This window comes from Aethalodelphis obliquidens, unplaced genomic scaffold, assembly GCF_003676395.1.
Source record: "Aethalodelphis obliquidens isolate GAN/ISIS:26980383/991018 unplaced genomic scaffold, ASM367639v1 scaffold34, whole genome shotgun sequence".
NCBI lineage: Eukaryota > Metazoa > Chordata > Mammalia > Artiodactyla > Delphinidae > Aethalodelphis > Aethalodelphis obliquidens.
Window position 1 is genome coordinate 13,314,372 of NW_020837978.1, and position 13,643 is coordinate 13,328,014.

The window sequence follows — 13,643 nt, forward strand, 5'->3', positions numbered from 1 at the left end:
GCGCCGGCTCCAGTGCCCGAGCCCGGCGGCCCAGCGCCGCGCCGCGCCGCGCGGGGAGAGAAGCAGCTGTTCCCAACAGCTGGGGGGCGGCGGCGCAGGGCGCCCCAGGTGCGGCCGCGGCCAATCGCAGGCGTCCGGCCCGCCCCCTCCCCAGCCAGGCGCCGACCCCCGGCCAGCGGGGGAAGGGAGCAGAGAGGGGGAGAGCTGTCCTCGCCACTTGTCTTCCAGCTTCCGCGGCGGGAGGGACGGAACCCGAGCTGAAGCGCGCGGAGTCCCCCGCCCCGGGCTCCGCCGCCTCGCCCCCCGCCCGCCCACCTCCGCGCCCGGACGCTCTCACCGCCGACCCTCCCCGCGCCGCACCCGAGACACCTACCTAATTTCTAGGGAAGAAAAATCTACCTCTAAACGCACCCAGTTCTTCGCTTGAGGACCACCCTCCCTTTTCAGCTTTGGCCTCCCCGCCGGGTGAGTGGAAACCGTTTGCACATCCTACAGAACCGGAGCCTAACCCAGACGATCCGGAGAATTTGTACCGTGACCGGCAGGGGGGGCGGGAGGAGAGAGCGAAGTCAGGTCTCCGGGGCTGCTGGCGACTTCGGCAGCCGCGCGCCCCGCGCCCTCGGCCGACCCCGGCCGCTCGCCCCCGCCTCGCCGCCGTCCTCGCCTCCGGGCTCGCCCGCAGCCCCCGGCGGCCGCGCAAGAGTGCGGGAGACGCGGAGCCGGAGGAGGAGGCGCAGCCGCTGCCCCAGCCGCAGCCGCAGCCGGAGCCGGAGCCCGAGCCGCGGGGCGGGCGCGAAGATGCACACGACCCAGAAGGACACGACGTACACCAAGATCTTCGTCGGGGGGCTGCCCTACCACACCACGGACGCCAGCCTGCGCAAGTACTTCGAGGTCTTCGGCGAGATCGAGGAGGCGGTGGTCATCACCGACCGGCAGACGGGCAAGTCCCGGGGCTATGGATTTGTAAGTTGCGCGGATGGGGATGGTGGTGGAGGGGGCGATAAAGAGCTCGGCGGGGAAACAGAGGACCACGGGGGCGGGGAGGGACAGAGTGGCGCTTGGCCCGAGGGGTCGGAGTTGGGAGTGAGGGGCTCGGCGTGGCCGCGCGAGGACCCCAGCGGACGTGACCAGCGCTGCCTCTTCGCTCCCGGCTGAACTGAAAGTTTGCGCGCGGCGGAGCTGGGGAGGGAGGGCCGGCGCCTGCCTCGCGGGGTTCCGAGGGGACCGAGAGCGCTGCGGTGTCGGGGGACAGGCGGAGCAGGGGTGGAGGGAGAGAACTGTGATGACTGCCGGATTTGGGGGTGCGGAGGTCTGGGAGGGAGGGGCCGTAGCCCCTAAGAATTGCACTCCCGGGTTGGAGGCTGGTCGTTAAGCGCGCTGTTGCTTTGTAAAAATATGTGTGTCTTCCTGGCATTCCGGCTGGGGCAGGGAGGGGACACCCCAGGAGGTCTGGGGCTTTTCTTCTTATGCCACCCCTCCCCAGCCCTTTTTTAATTGCAAAGATGAGTTCTTTTAAAAGATGAACCTCTGGCTCTTTCTTTGCCGAAATGAAAGAGAGCATAGTAACCTTCCTGGAGATTTCAGCGAGCAAATTCATTTGCCGAGGAGCCGGGAGCCCCAGCGTAGGACAATAGCTATTGTCGCTGGGGAGTGTTTGCGGGGTTGGGAACACCGGCCGGATGTGAAGCTAGTCTTTCTTTAAAGCAAACAGTGCCTCTCAGGCCGGGTAGGGACCTGGGGAATGGTCGGCGGAGGGGGAATCTGGAGGAGTTCTAAGACAGAATTCAGGCTTCCAAATCTCTGCTAGGCCCTACTAGCACCCTTAGAACTTTGGGGGGGTGAGAAGGCAGTGTTTCTTTCTTTCCTCCTTTCTGTTTTCTTCTTTTGTTTTGTTTTGTTTTGGATGGAGGATCAAGGGATAAGTTCCAGCCCCCCCCAAAAAAAGAAAGAAAGAAAAAGTTTAAGACCCCCCGCCCCTCAGTTTTATTAACAGGAATGCCTTCTCCAGTGCGATTGTTGGTTTCTTCAGGGGTTGATTTAGAGCTTTGTGTGTATGTCTGTGTGTGTATGTTGCTAAGGTCACCATGGCTGACCGGGCTGCTGCCGAAAGAGCCTGCAAGGATCCCAACCCCATCATTGATGGCAGGAAGGCCAATGTGAATCTGGCATACTTGGGAGCAAAACCAAGGATCATGCAACCAGGTGAGCAATGTCCCTCGACGCCCCCCCCCCAACTAGAGACCCCCCCCCCCCCCCACTTCTGAATAGAATGAATCCCTGATTGGGAAGACACTAGTTCCCTGAGAATCTGTAGATGTTTAGTAAAGGTGAGCTGTGGCTGGTTATTCTACCAAGGCATTAAAGGTAGATGAGAGTTGTAAACACTCCTTTCCTGACTTGAAATGTACCTGTGGGCAAAAAATAGATCTTGGGGGTCAGTTCAGTTTGCACACACCCAGGCTTGAGCTTGACTCATCTGTTTCCTATATACAATCATAGTTCACTCTCCACTTTCTGGTTTTTAGCCACTTGTAGATCATTCACATGTGGATGCTATGGGCCAAATGTGTCAACTCCAGCTGGTTATACTTCTTAGTGTTGTCTCTCCTTTTGCCACCCGTTGCCCTGTGTTCAGAGCGGGCAATTCAGCTGGAACACTGAGCCAAGAGAAGCATAGGGGTGGTGGTGCCTGGCTGGTAAATGTTCAAAATAAAGTCCCAGAATATATTAGTAATGAAAGAGGATGAAGAGATTTCATGCACTCCAGGACCCTTATGTCACAGATGAAGAAACTGATGCAGAGATGAGAAGGGGTTTACTCCAAAGTCACATAGCTATTAGTCACCAAAAGGGAGAGAATTTTCTTTATGTGAAAACATGACCTCTTGAATGGTTTACAACACTGCCCTGTGCACGAGCACAAATAAGTGTGAATCGACTCTTGAACAAATGTCATCTTTTTCTTGGGCATGCAATTTTGAGTAAGTTGTGTACTCTTCATTCTTAAGTCTGTGCATCTGAAATTTTGGAAAGAGGTGGACACTTCAAACAGATTTACTAGGAAACTAGGTTGTCAAGAAAGGGAGTGCATGTGCAAATATTTGTGAGCATTGAAAAACATGTATTTGTCTAATACAATGTGTGTGTGTGTGTGTGTGTGTGTCTGTGTATGCTATCCAGAAAAGAAAGAAGAGTTTGTTTTGTGAATTTTTAATACTATAATCTGTAAAATCCAGAACCTTACAAAGCATTGTCCAAAGCATTCCAGAATGTTCCAAATTAAAAAGGCTTTTTTATAGATCATGATTCAGAATTGTAGGAAGATTTGTGACATGTAACTTCATTATCGAGTCCTATTGTTCTTGGTTTCATTCCACAAGAACTTTCTCTATGTCTGATTTTCTAAGGTCTTATTCTGTGTCTGTCAACTAAACTTTGCAGATCATTTTTAGTTTCCACTTGTAGCCTATTAAAATTTTTATTTAAATCAACAATAACATTAGTAAAATGACTTTTAAAAATATGTATAATATTTTCTCTAAAGTATTAAAAGAATGATTACCTTTTCTAAGTGAAAGGTGTGATTGCATTTTATGTGTAGAAGTAATAAATGCCTAACCATGCACAAATAGAGAATGTGGTGTGTTTTATTGTTAGGTTTTGCCTTTGGTGTTCAACAGCTTCATCCAGCCCTTATACAAAGACCTTTTGGGTAAGTCAATTCATCAGGCCCTCCTCAGTTTCAATATGGATATCATTTGTTAACCTGCCTCTTTTTTATATCCAGATAAGACCATCATGTCACAGATTGTTCCCGGTTATACATATTTATATATGTTTGTGTATTTTGAATGCTGATAAAATAAATATTTTTAGATGAGTCAAGTTATCTGACCAAGTATGCAGCCTCCAAAACAGACACATTTGAGCTCATGATTAACAAAACAAAACAAAACAAAAATACCAGGTATGACTTGTGTACCAGACGACTGTGTCCCAACACCATTACTACTGTTCAACTTGACTCAATTGTATTTATCTCTTTCTAACCTGACAGGGCTCGTATACAGTTAAGCTAACTGATCAGAAGGATACGATGATAAGAGGTGGAATAGTTCTGTTTGGAATTAAACTCTGTAACCAGTAGACTCAGACACACAAGCTCAGATGGTGATTAACGATGCATGGATGTTGCTGTTGTTGTTTTATTTTTCACAATAGTCAATAGACCTCCGTGTGCTTTATTTTATTTATTACAGTAATGAAGTGGTGTTGATAGCTAAACTGTGTGCTTTTTTACTTATGAAAAGAGCTGTAGTGAAAGTGTTTTCTTTTCCTCGGGGAAGGGGCTCTTTGTGTTTTTGGTTTTGGTGGTGGTGTTGACGGGTGTTGACTTTTGACTTTGCCATGGGAAGCAAAGGGCCTTTTTATTCCTTGCTTTTAAGCTGTAGCCTGTGACTTCCATTTAACCATATTTTTGTAGTGAGTGCTAAATGGTGTGATTTCCCTCTGTAAGAATACAGATTCATCGCTTGCATGTCCTAAGTTTCTGTTTTACTGGGGTGTTTTTCTGGGAATGGGCTTCTTTCTTTGGCAATGTATATCCACTTCTAGGCCTTCTAATGTAAAGGTTCAACAACTCTCATCAGATTTCATTAACACCGGCCAGTTTTTTGAGTAGAGTAGCACTGACTTTCACCTTCAGACCTGACTCAGGTGAACAGCCTGCTTATATTTGTGTTCTGTGGGTTCTGTGATTACCAGCTTTCCTCATCCGAGCTCCCCCATTTCCCTTCCATTCAGACACGATATGGGTGGGAGATCCCCACCTACCTCAATTTATTCCAAACACCTAGGGTCTGATTTGGCTGTTTTCTACCTGATCAACATGGTTGTATCTCTAATGCCAGAGATTTACACTCTCTTTTTAAATATTCTAACTGTTTAGAAGTGTTTCATCCTCGACAATAGTTTCTTCTCTAGCTTAGCACCTGAACATCTACATGTGTAACCTGGAAGGTTGGATTCTACCTACAAAGACAGATGTCTACCTTATGTGTCTCCAAGAATAGATCAAAAAAAGTAATAATAATTTGACTCGGAAGAGTCAAGTTATACTTTCCACGAATACCTTCTTTATAACCTTCCCTTTACCATATCAAGATCTCACTTACTGACAACCCTGACTTTTTTTGAAGCCGTAGAAGAGTCTTCTGTCCAATATGATTAGAAAGGGCCTTCGTATACCCATAACGATTTATCAGTGCCACATCCAAACCATTCCGGATACTGATGATAAACAGTGGGCTGATGGGTCCAACTACTTCTGTGGATCCCCCTCTCATTGGTCTCGACTATGTTTAAGGTAGAACTGGGGACGAGAACATACATCTTAAGAAGTGATGGTGAACTTAGTCATGATCTCACATGCATAATCTTGAGACAGTTGTTAATACAGCTAAACTGATCAACCGGTATTAGCATATAAGTAGTTCTCTCTGTGCCAGTGGATGGTACAAAATAAGGCGATGGCACTTTAGTTGGGGAAGCCAAACTAACACAAACGAATCAGGACCTATTATCTGCTAAATTACTTGGTATTATTTTAAGTATAAAAGGAATTCAGAAGAGCAAGAAAATAGGTGAGTTGGAGGAGTTGGACAAGGCTTTGTGAGGACTGGAGCTAGACTTGGACCAGTGGGTAGGTCCTGGACAGGTAAAAGGAAGAAGGGACACGTCTAAAGGGTGTAAGATGAGGGGAGGCTCAGCAAAGGCAAAGAGGAGAAAAGACTCAGTGCGTGGAGAAACCAGACTCTTATGGAGGGTCTTGAGAGCTAGAATAGAAATTTGGACAGGCTGTGGTAGTCCTTATAGATCCTTGAGAAAGAAAGTAGCACGAGGGCAATAACAACCAGAATAAGATGTGTCATATGGAAATTTTAAATGAAGTATATTTTGATAGTAACCTTTGGTTTTTCATCCCTTCTAATATTAGCTGTCTTTATAAAGGATGGTGATTATTACTGTTTGCGTAAATTGTTTGAACTTGATTAGAAATAGATAGCATTCCAAATAGACCAAGCAAGCCTTCTCTTTCTTTTTTAAGGGATTCTTAACACTGCTCTAATTCCCGGAGTCTGTACCTAACAAATCACACCTGGTCATCCTAAATTCTATTTGATGCCACACGTTCTTATTTTTAGGCCTGGAAAGAAGCCTGAGAATTTTTAATCTTACTTGACTTGTTTGAAATTCTAGGAACTATTTTTTTTATATGGTCTTTAAATGGCCCCCAGGTTACTCTGGGCCTTTAAAGAGAAAAACCTTGGCCTGAAGGAATTTCTGATGTAACACAGTGGGCAGATGTACAGAAATTTGTGGATTTGCTAAACAATATCTTATAAATATTTAATATTTGAAAGAATCATTTTCTTATTGAAACGTTGGAGAGGAGAGCCTATGGATCTTGAGTAGAAAATTCTGGGCTAGTTTAGATCAGGTTGAAATACACTTAAATATTTACTTAGTAAATATTTAGCACTTAGCACTTAGTACTTGGTACTTAGCACTTAGTACTCCTTTAAGTGCTAACCTTAGCACTTAGTACTCCTTTAAGTGCTAAGTTTTACTCTAGTTGTGTTAACGCATAATAAGTATTATACTGTCCACTACGTGGAGCAGAAGGGACAGTAATTAACATTAACTGAACACCTGCTACTTGCCTGGTACTGATAAGGGATTTACATAAATTATATAATTTAATTATCACAGTAATTATTTGATGAAGGCACTGTTAATGTCCTTTCCATGGGTGAAAAACTGAGATGCAGAGAGGTTAATTAACTTCCCTCAGGGACTACTAAGTGATAGAGTCTGGTTCTAGGTTCCGAATCATGGCCTCCAAAGCCATGTTCTTTCCTCTGTGTCAAGCTGTAGTCTGAAAGACACAACTCGGCTCTCTCTTATAATCTAGTAAGAAAACTGAGAAGCGCCCAGAAGGGCTGTCTATATGGCTTCAGATAAGGCAGAGAGACATCAGGTTGGTGGGATCCAGGAAGTCTTCATGAAAGAGGTAGAAGTTGACCTAGATTTTAAACTATGATGGAGGAGAGGGAACTCTTGCAATGAATGTATTCCTCACTGTAGGCTCTTCACATAGATAATTTTATTTAATGCACAGCAATTCAGGGTTGGAAATACTAGGATTGGAAATATTAGGTTCATTTCACTTATGAGAAATACATGAGACTAAAAAGGTGAAGCAAATTCCTGAAGGCTTTACACGTGGTGAGTGGTAGAGCTGGGGTAGATAGGATTGCGATTTCAACAGGTAGAGATGGAGTGAGGATTGGCATCCCTGACAGAGGGATGTCGCGAGCGAAGGTGAAGCTCTAGGTGTGTATGGTATGTCCAGGAAACATTGAGGAGCCCAGCTGACCTGGGTTCAAGGATAGGTGAGAAGAAATACTGGAAAAAGTATTTTGGAGCCAGAAGTATAAAAGGCCTGGCATGCCAAAGTTTAAGAAGTTTGCACTTAGTTTGGTAGGATGTTAGGGACCTAGGTTACTTTAAACAAGTGAATGAGATGCAGCCTGTGTCAGCAGTTTATGTGATAGGTTGAAAGAGGAAACCCTTTAGGATGTCAAAAGTCACAGAGAGATGCCAGAGGGACCTGAAGAGATAGGAAGAAAAGGAAAACATAGTAAATTTTCTTTGAAAGTTGTCCGAAGTGTCGGCTTTGCTCTGGTGCTTTTATTTCTGCTAGGCATTTACATTCTGTGATTCACTGAGGGAAAGGATGTTGGTAGCTCTCTAGCAGGAGGGAGATTCCCAAATTGCCTTAATGGGCTCCGCAGGCTATTAAAAGAGCTCCTAATACAGGAATTGCTTCAGAAGTGCCGCCTCACCCTTTAGTCCGATTCTGCCTGCCTTCTGAACTATTTTAGTCTCTCCGTGGTCTTCTGGATTCTCCTTTCCCTAAGCCTTAAAAAGTCTAGGGTTTCATTTGCCTGCTAGATAGCTTCCTAACCCTTGCCAGACTTCATGTAGGTTTCTGATAGTCTAAGGAACTTTATACTCATTGGTTGGCATTTTCAAGTGAAAACTATTAATGTAAAATAAACGCAGAGACAAGAGTCCTGTAAGCAACGCCGCCTGTGTATCATTTAAAGCATTCTTCATACACACACACACACACACACACACACACACACACACAAACACACACACACACTTTTATCCTGCCTTTTTGTAGGCTAAACTTATTTTCAGTTACCACCTTTATTTAGAGATACAAGCCTAGCAGCTGTCGTGTTGTCTTTGGAACTTTGGGAGCACAGGGGTTAATGTTTCAGTATCAGTGAGATTCATACTGGCTGGCCTTTGGAGCTGATAGATGTTTTACTTTGGCCTTATAAAGACATTTTACCCGCTGGAAACCCTTGTCGCATGACAGGATCAAAAATAGCCCGGCTGCAGCCCCTGCTGTCCATCACCACATGTAAACTGGCATGAGTAAGGCTTTCTTATCCGTGTCTGCACATCGTGGACACGGCGGCCTCCAGGGACGGTGTTTCATAAAGCCACACCTGTCGCTCTGAACGAGCCAGTCACCTGACCTGCAGAGAAGTTCTGAGTGTGTGCATGACCACGAGTCTGGTTTCTGACAAGCAATTAAGAACATCTCTAAGTGTCCTCAGAAACACTTGATGACGTCGTTTCTCCTGGCACTGGGAAAGATCTACAAGTCTAGTAAAATTGAGTGTATTTTTATCATTGGGGTCAAAGTTCACTACCCTCTGTGATAAATTCATCTTTTCCATGGATGTTGGTTAATGAGTGCTTTCAGTAAAACTCTGAAAAGGCAAAGCAAAATTTATGTTTTCATAATCTAAATATGAAGTTTTCTGTTTTGAGTTCTTTAAAATTCAAAGATTGTTACTTGTGCTTGTACTTCTTGTAAGCTGCTTTTGGCAACAACCAGATGGCATTATGGTGTCATATTTTTAGAAATACAGGGGGTTTTGATGGAGATTATTCTAAAGAAGGATGAAAATAAATCAGGTATTCACAGTAGCGTTTTAACTGGGCAGTTACGAATCGCAAGAGTGAGAACTGAGATGCATGGGTTTTTTAAAATACCTCTTGTGATTTCTTTTTTTTTTTTTTTAACAAAATTAACTTTTAAGTGAGGCCATTGGAGTATGTCTTGTATGTGACCTCTGAATGTATCATTTTAGAAGGTACTCAATTTTGTTTCACTTTCTAGAACTTTTGCAGGATAATACACCATAATAGAATTGATTTGTATAAAATATCTACCAGTAAGGAAGATTTAAAACAGATATGCTAATAAGTCTATTTCTGTTGAGTTAGAGGATAAAACAAGACTTAGTAGATGCTCAAAAAAAAAAGTTTCCTTACTCTTATTATGTAATCCTTTTAAGTTGATATTAATTTTAGAAATATTTAGTTGTGTTTCCCTGACCCTGCCTTTTCCCTCAACCTCATCATTTCCCCAAAACCCCTTCTGTCTGTCTTGCATAGAGATAAACAAGCTGGCTGACCTTCAGTTGCCTGATAGTCAAACAGGTTTGATTGACCCTTGTGTCTTTATGAATTTAATGGAGAAAAAGAAAGAAAGAAAGACCAAAAGCGTGCTGCACATCTCTTTGGGAATCACTGCCATGAATGTTAATAGCATTTCTGTAGCTTCCCACAACAGCCTCTTGTGATAGAGTGAGCTGCACTACAGTTCGTTTGAGAAGTGTGATTCTGCTGTGTTTACCACACTTGTGATCTTTTAAACTCCTTTTTTATTTTGGCGCCTGCTTCTCTTTTCATTATTATTATCTTTAATAAGGGTGACTGAGGTTGCAGAGAGATTAATGTGTGCTGAGTCTGCATAGCAATTTCCAGTAGGGTTGCCATGATAATAAACATACGGCTTTTGTTGAAATTTACTGTAGTTTTTGAGAAACCGGCCATCACCCTTATGGAATTGAACGATCACAGATTCCCTTTGGATTCCTGGTTTCACGGTTAAGAATTTTTCTATTGTCTAAACCGTTTTTGTTGAACAAACTCACCACAAAATTTTCTCAAGTCTTAACTCAATTCAGCATTTATTAAATACCTCCTCTGTGCGAGGCCCTCCTGAAACTTGATTTATTTTTCCAAACTTTGGCTCCATGCCATTTCTTGGTTCCAAAATGATCCTGAATCAAAATTCTGGCAGGGAGGGTATCCTATTTTCGTTGTTGAATTCCTTCTGGGGCACTCCATGATCTGGGCTCCCGCCAGAGTACTTTCACAGGTGACTGGCAAGTCGATATTGTGGCAACCCTATGCTCATAATAACCACTAAATTTGAGTTTGGTCTGATCTCGGAAGAAACCATGCTCCAGGCAGGAGGCAACTCCTGCCTGACTCTGTTTTCCGTTTCTCGACAGGATACCTGCCCACTATGTCTATCCGCAGGCTTTTGTGCAGCCTGGAGTGGTCATCCCGCACGTCCAGCCGACCGCAGCGGCCGCCTCCACCGCACCTTACATTGACTACACGGGAGCCGCGTACGCACAGTACTCGGCAGCCGCCGCCGCCGCCGCCGCCGCCGCCGCCTACGACCAGTACCCGTACGCAGCCTCCCCGGCTGCCGCTGGCTACGTCACGGCCGGGGGCTACGGCTACGCGGTGCAGCAGCCAATCACCGCCGCCGCACCTGGGACCGCGGCCGCCGCCGCCGCCGCAGCTGCCGCCGCCGCTGCCTTTGGCCAGTATCAGCCTCAGCAGCTGCAAACAGATCGGATGCAATAGGCCAGAACCTGATCAAAGTCGAATTGTTTCCTCTTTCCCTCCCGATTTCCCAATTTTCAGTAGCTAATAAGAGTTAACATTGACTTAACAGCTTTAAAAAAAAAAAAAAAAGCTATGCTATTGTGAAGCAGAATTATGATGATTATTTTTTTTAATACTCCAGTAGTAGTTCTAGACGTGAAAGAGATGAGAATGAGGGGGGGAGTGGGCGCAGTTTTGGAAGTCAATCCCAAAGAGCCTGAGTAAGTAAAAGGCCGCGACGAAACGGTGGCAGGAGGAACAATGGAACTTCACTTTTATAACGGGATTTTTACTTTTGCTCTTTTTATAGTATCAGGGAAGCAAACTGCCTTTTACCAGTTAGAAAATGCTATTTGAATCCAGTTGAACCAGGGAATACAGAGTGAGCAATATGTAGCTTGAATTACATTTAAAAGCAGATTTTTTTAAAAAAATGGTGAAAGCACTGATTGTCAGTTTTAGCAGTCACTATGGCCTAGAGAACTTTTTCAAGAAGGTAATGTTCTTACTCTCAAAAATGGGCATCGAACAATCAGTCTAGGAGCATGGCAGTGGGTGAAATGGTGGACAGGCACCAAAGCTATTTTCTCATCTACCCAGTGGATGAGTGGGACTGTGAAACAAGTGATGTGGAATGAATGGGTGCAACAGCTGTACAGACAATCAATAACACACACAGTTCTGGAAAGAACACATCACTTGTGCTTGTTTGATGAGCTTGTCACATTCTAATCCCTCTCCCCATCCTGTTTCAATTTTGGGAAACTTGTATCTGCTGGTGTCAGCAATTCTGATTCTGAAATAGGATCAGGCTTTTACTACAACAGCCTTCTCTTTCTATTTATTGTGTCGACTCGTGGCTTAATGATTAAAGGCGGGCAAAGTTTGCAGACTCTAAACCCTTAAGAACTGTCTTAAGGACATTTATTTTTTTCCCTTTTTAAATAATTTTACACTTTTTAGTATCTATTTCAGAGTCATATTTAAAACTATTTATTAGTGAATACAGTACATGAGACAACAAGGTTACTGAGATTACAATTCTTCAACAATTAATGATAATGTGGTTTATACTGTGCCTTAATAGTAATGCTATTTAAGATATTTATTTTTAAGTTTTACTATGCTGCACTCTAAAGAAAGGAACTTTAGATGTGACACTGTAAAATTATGTATTCATCTCATGGCATAAATTATTTAGTAGGTCTAGATGTAGCATATTAAATATTAACCTATTCAACTAAAGATGTTGACTTGGATTTATTTAAATTCATATGTGCACTGTATAAGAGAGTACTCTTACATTAACACATTTTAGTTTATTTTAGTTTTTAGGGTTTTTTTTTTTAAATTTTTAACAGGACCTATTGCTAGTTTCATGCTTCCTTCTCTGATTTTTGCTCGTGTAGCTCTCATTTATTGGTACTTCATTAGTTTAACACTCTTCTTATGTAGTTTATGTAGTTTTTAAATGCTGCTTTACATTTTTCTTCTGAAACTGCAATACTTGCAATTTTTATTCTTAAAGTAAATTGAATACTATTTTACACTGTATTGGATTTTTATACTTGAACAATTTCATACAAGGGAAGACAGGTTAGCATTTTTATGGACTTTCTCCATTATCACTGGATTTACTTTAAGTATTCCCATACTAGACAGTGTTATGTAATGTAGACATGACTCTCCTGTGCAAATTATTTATTCATTGTGTATATTGCTTTATAACATTTCAGATCTTCTAATCTATTCACTTGTATTAAATATAATTTTTAAAAACTTTTGTTGCATTGGTTGTTTCTAATTTTGTTGTAAAAGTGGAATGATTTCTCCCTTTAACTAGAATTAATGGCTGTGATTTACAGGTAACATTTTCAGTGAGCAGAAAGCTTCCCAGATGCCCTGCTTTTATACCTTTTAAGTAAATTTCATTAACTCAGTATCTGCGTTACATTTAGCAAATGATATAGGTCCTCCCCCAATAGTGAACCCTAAAGGACGATTCATGGCAGTGATACTTGGTTACGTGAAGGTTGCTTGGAAGGAGTGGGCTGTAGAGGGGAACAGTCAACTCGAAGCTGGGGTAGCACAGTGATGCTGGGATCAGGTAAACTGAGGTTTGGTGCTAGCCTGTACCAGGTACTAGCAATGTGAATGGAACACGTTGCTTTTTGTAGTTCACTTTTGGGGTGAGGTTTTTATTGATTTCTCGTCTATCATGTTGGACGGTACTACCTATCTTACATGGTTATTTAAGTATTAAAGTATATCAACTACTTGGCACAGTCAAATATATTACTATTTATCTAGATAAATGATTACTGGTAGCACTTGTTGTAATGCCCTATAGTGAAAGCTAACCAAAGAGGAAGTCACCTCTTGGAATGTTTCTATTTTTTAATTTTTGTCCACAGTGATGTGGCCATATCTAATAATGTGTGTCTTAGAACATCAAATGAATGACTGTCATATTGTCTTAAAGTATACATGTTATGTTAATTATGGAATGGATTGTCTGTTGGTCCCTTGGTCTTAATATTTCCCAAATGCATGATATGATATCTTTTATTGAATTCCATTAGTTTTCAAAAATTATAAGCAGCAGAAAGTTATAATAACAGATTCCATCATGCTTTCTATTTTTGTTTATTTGTTTGTTTGTTTTTGGCCGCACGGCATGTGGGATCTTAGTTCCCTGACCAGGGATGGAACTGGTGTCCGCTGCATTGGAAGCACAGAATCAAAACTGCTGGACCACCAGGGAGGTCCCAGACTTTGTACTTGATGATAACTATCATCCTATT

The 13,643-nt window shown here is 43.1% G+C and overlaps 1 protein-coding gene across 1 annotated transcript; it reads left to right on the forward strand.

Annotated features, from left to right (window-relative positions):
* The first annotated feature begins 420 nt into the window (after positions 1-420).
* Positions 421-12,680, forward strand: RBM24 (RNA binding motif protein 24). Its single transcript, XM_027128442.1, has 4 exons — positions 421-966; positions 2,082-2,205; positions 3,661-3,715; positions 10,455-12,680. Exons 1-4 carry the CDS (start codon positions 799-801, stop codon positions 10,816-10,818), a joined length of 711 nt encoding a protein of 236 aa, XP_026984243.1. The 5' UTR covers positions 421-798; the 3' UTR covers positions 10,819-12,680.
* Positions 12,681-13,643: the final 963 nt, after the last annotated feature.

What these genes read in the sequence shown, in the direction of transcription:
- RBM24 (XM_027128442.1), top strand. Translation starts at nt 799, where the DNA reads ATGCACACGACCCAGAAGGACACGACGTACACCAAGATCTTCGTCGGG. An exon ending in ACCAAGGATCATGCAACCAG is followed by an intron (nt 2,206 to 3,660) that starts GTGAGCAATGTC and finishes TTTTATTGTTAG; the next exon opens with GTTTTGCCTTTGGTGTTCAA. An exon ending in CTTATACAAAGACCTTTTGG is followed by an intron (nt 3,716 to 10,454) that starts GTAAGTCAATTC and finishes GTTTCTCGACAG; the next exon opens with GATACCTGCCCACTATGTCT.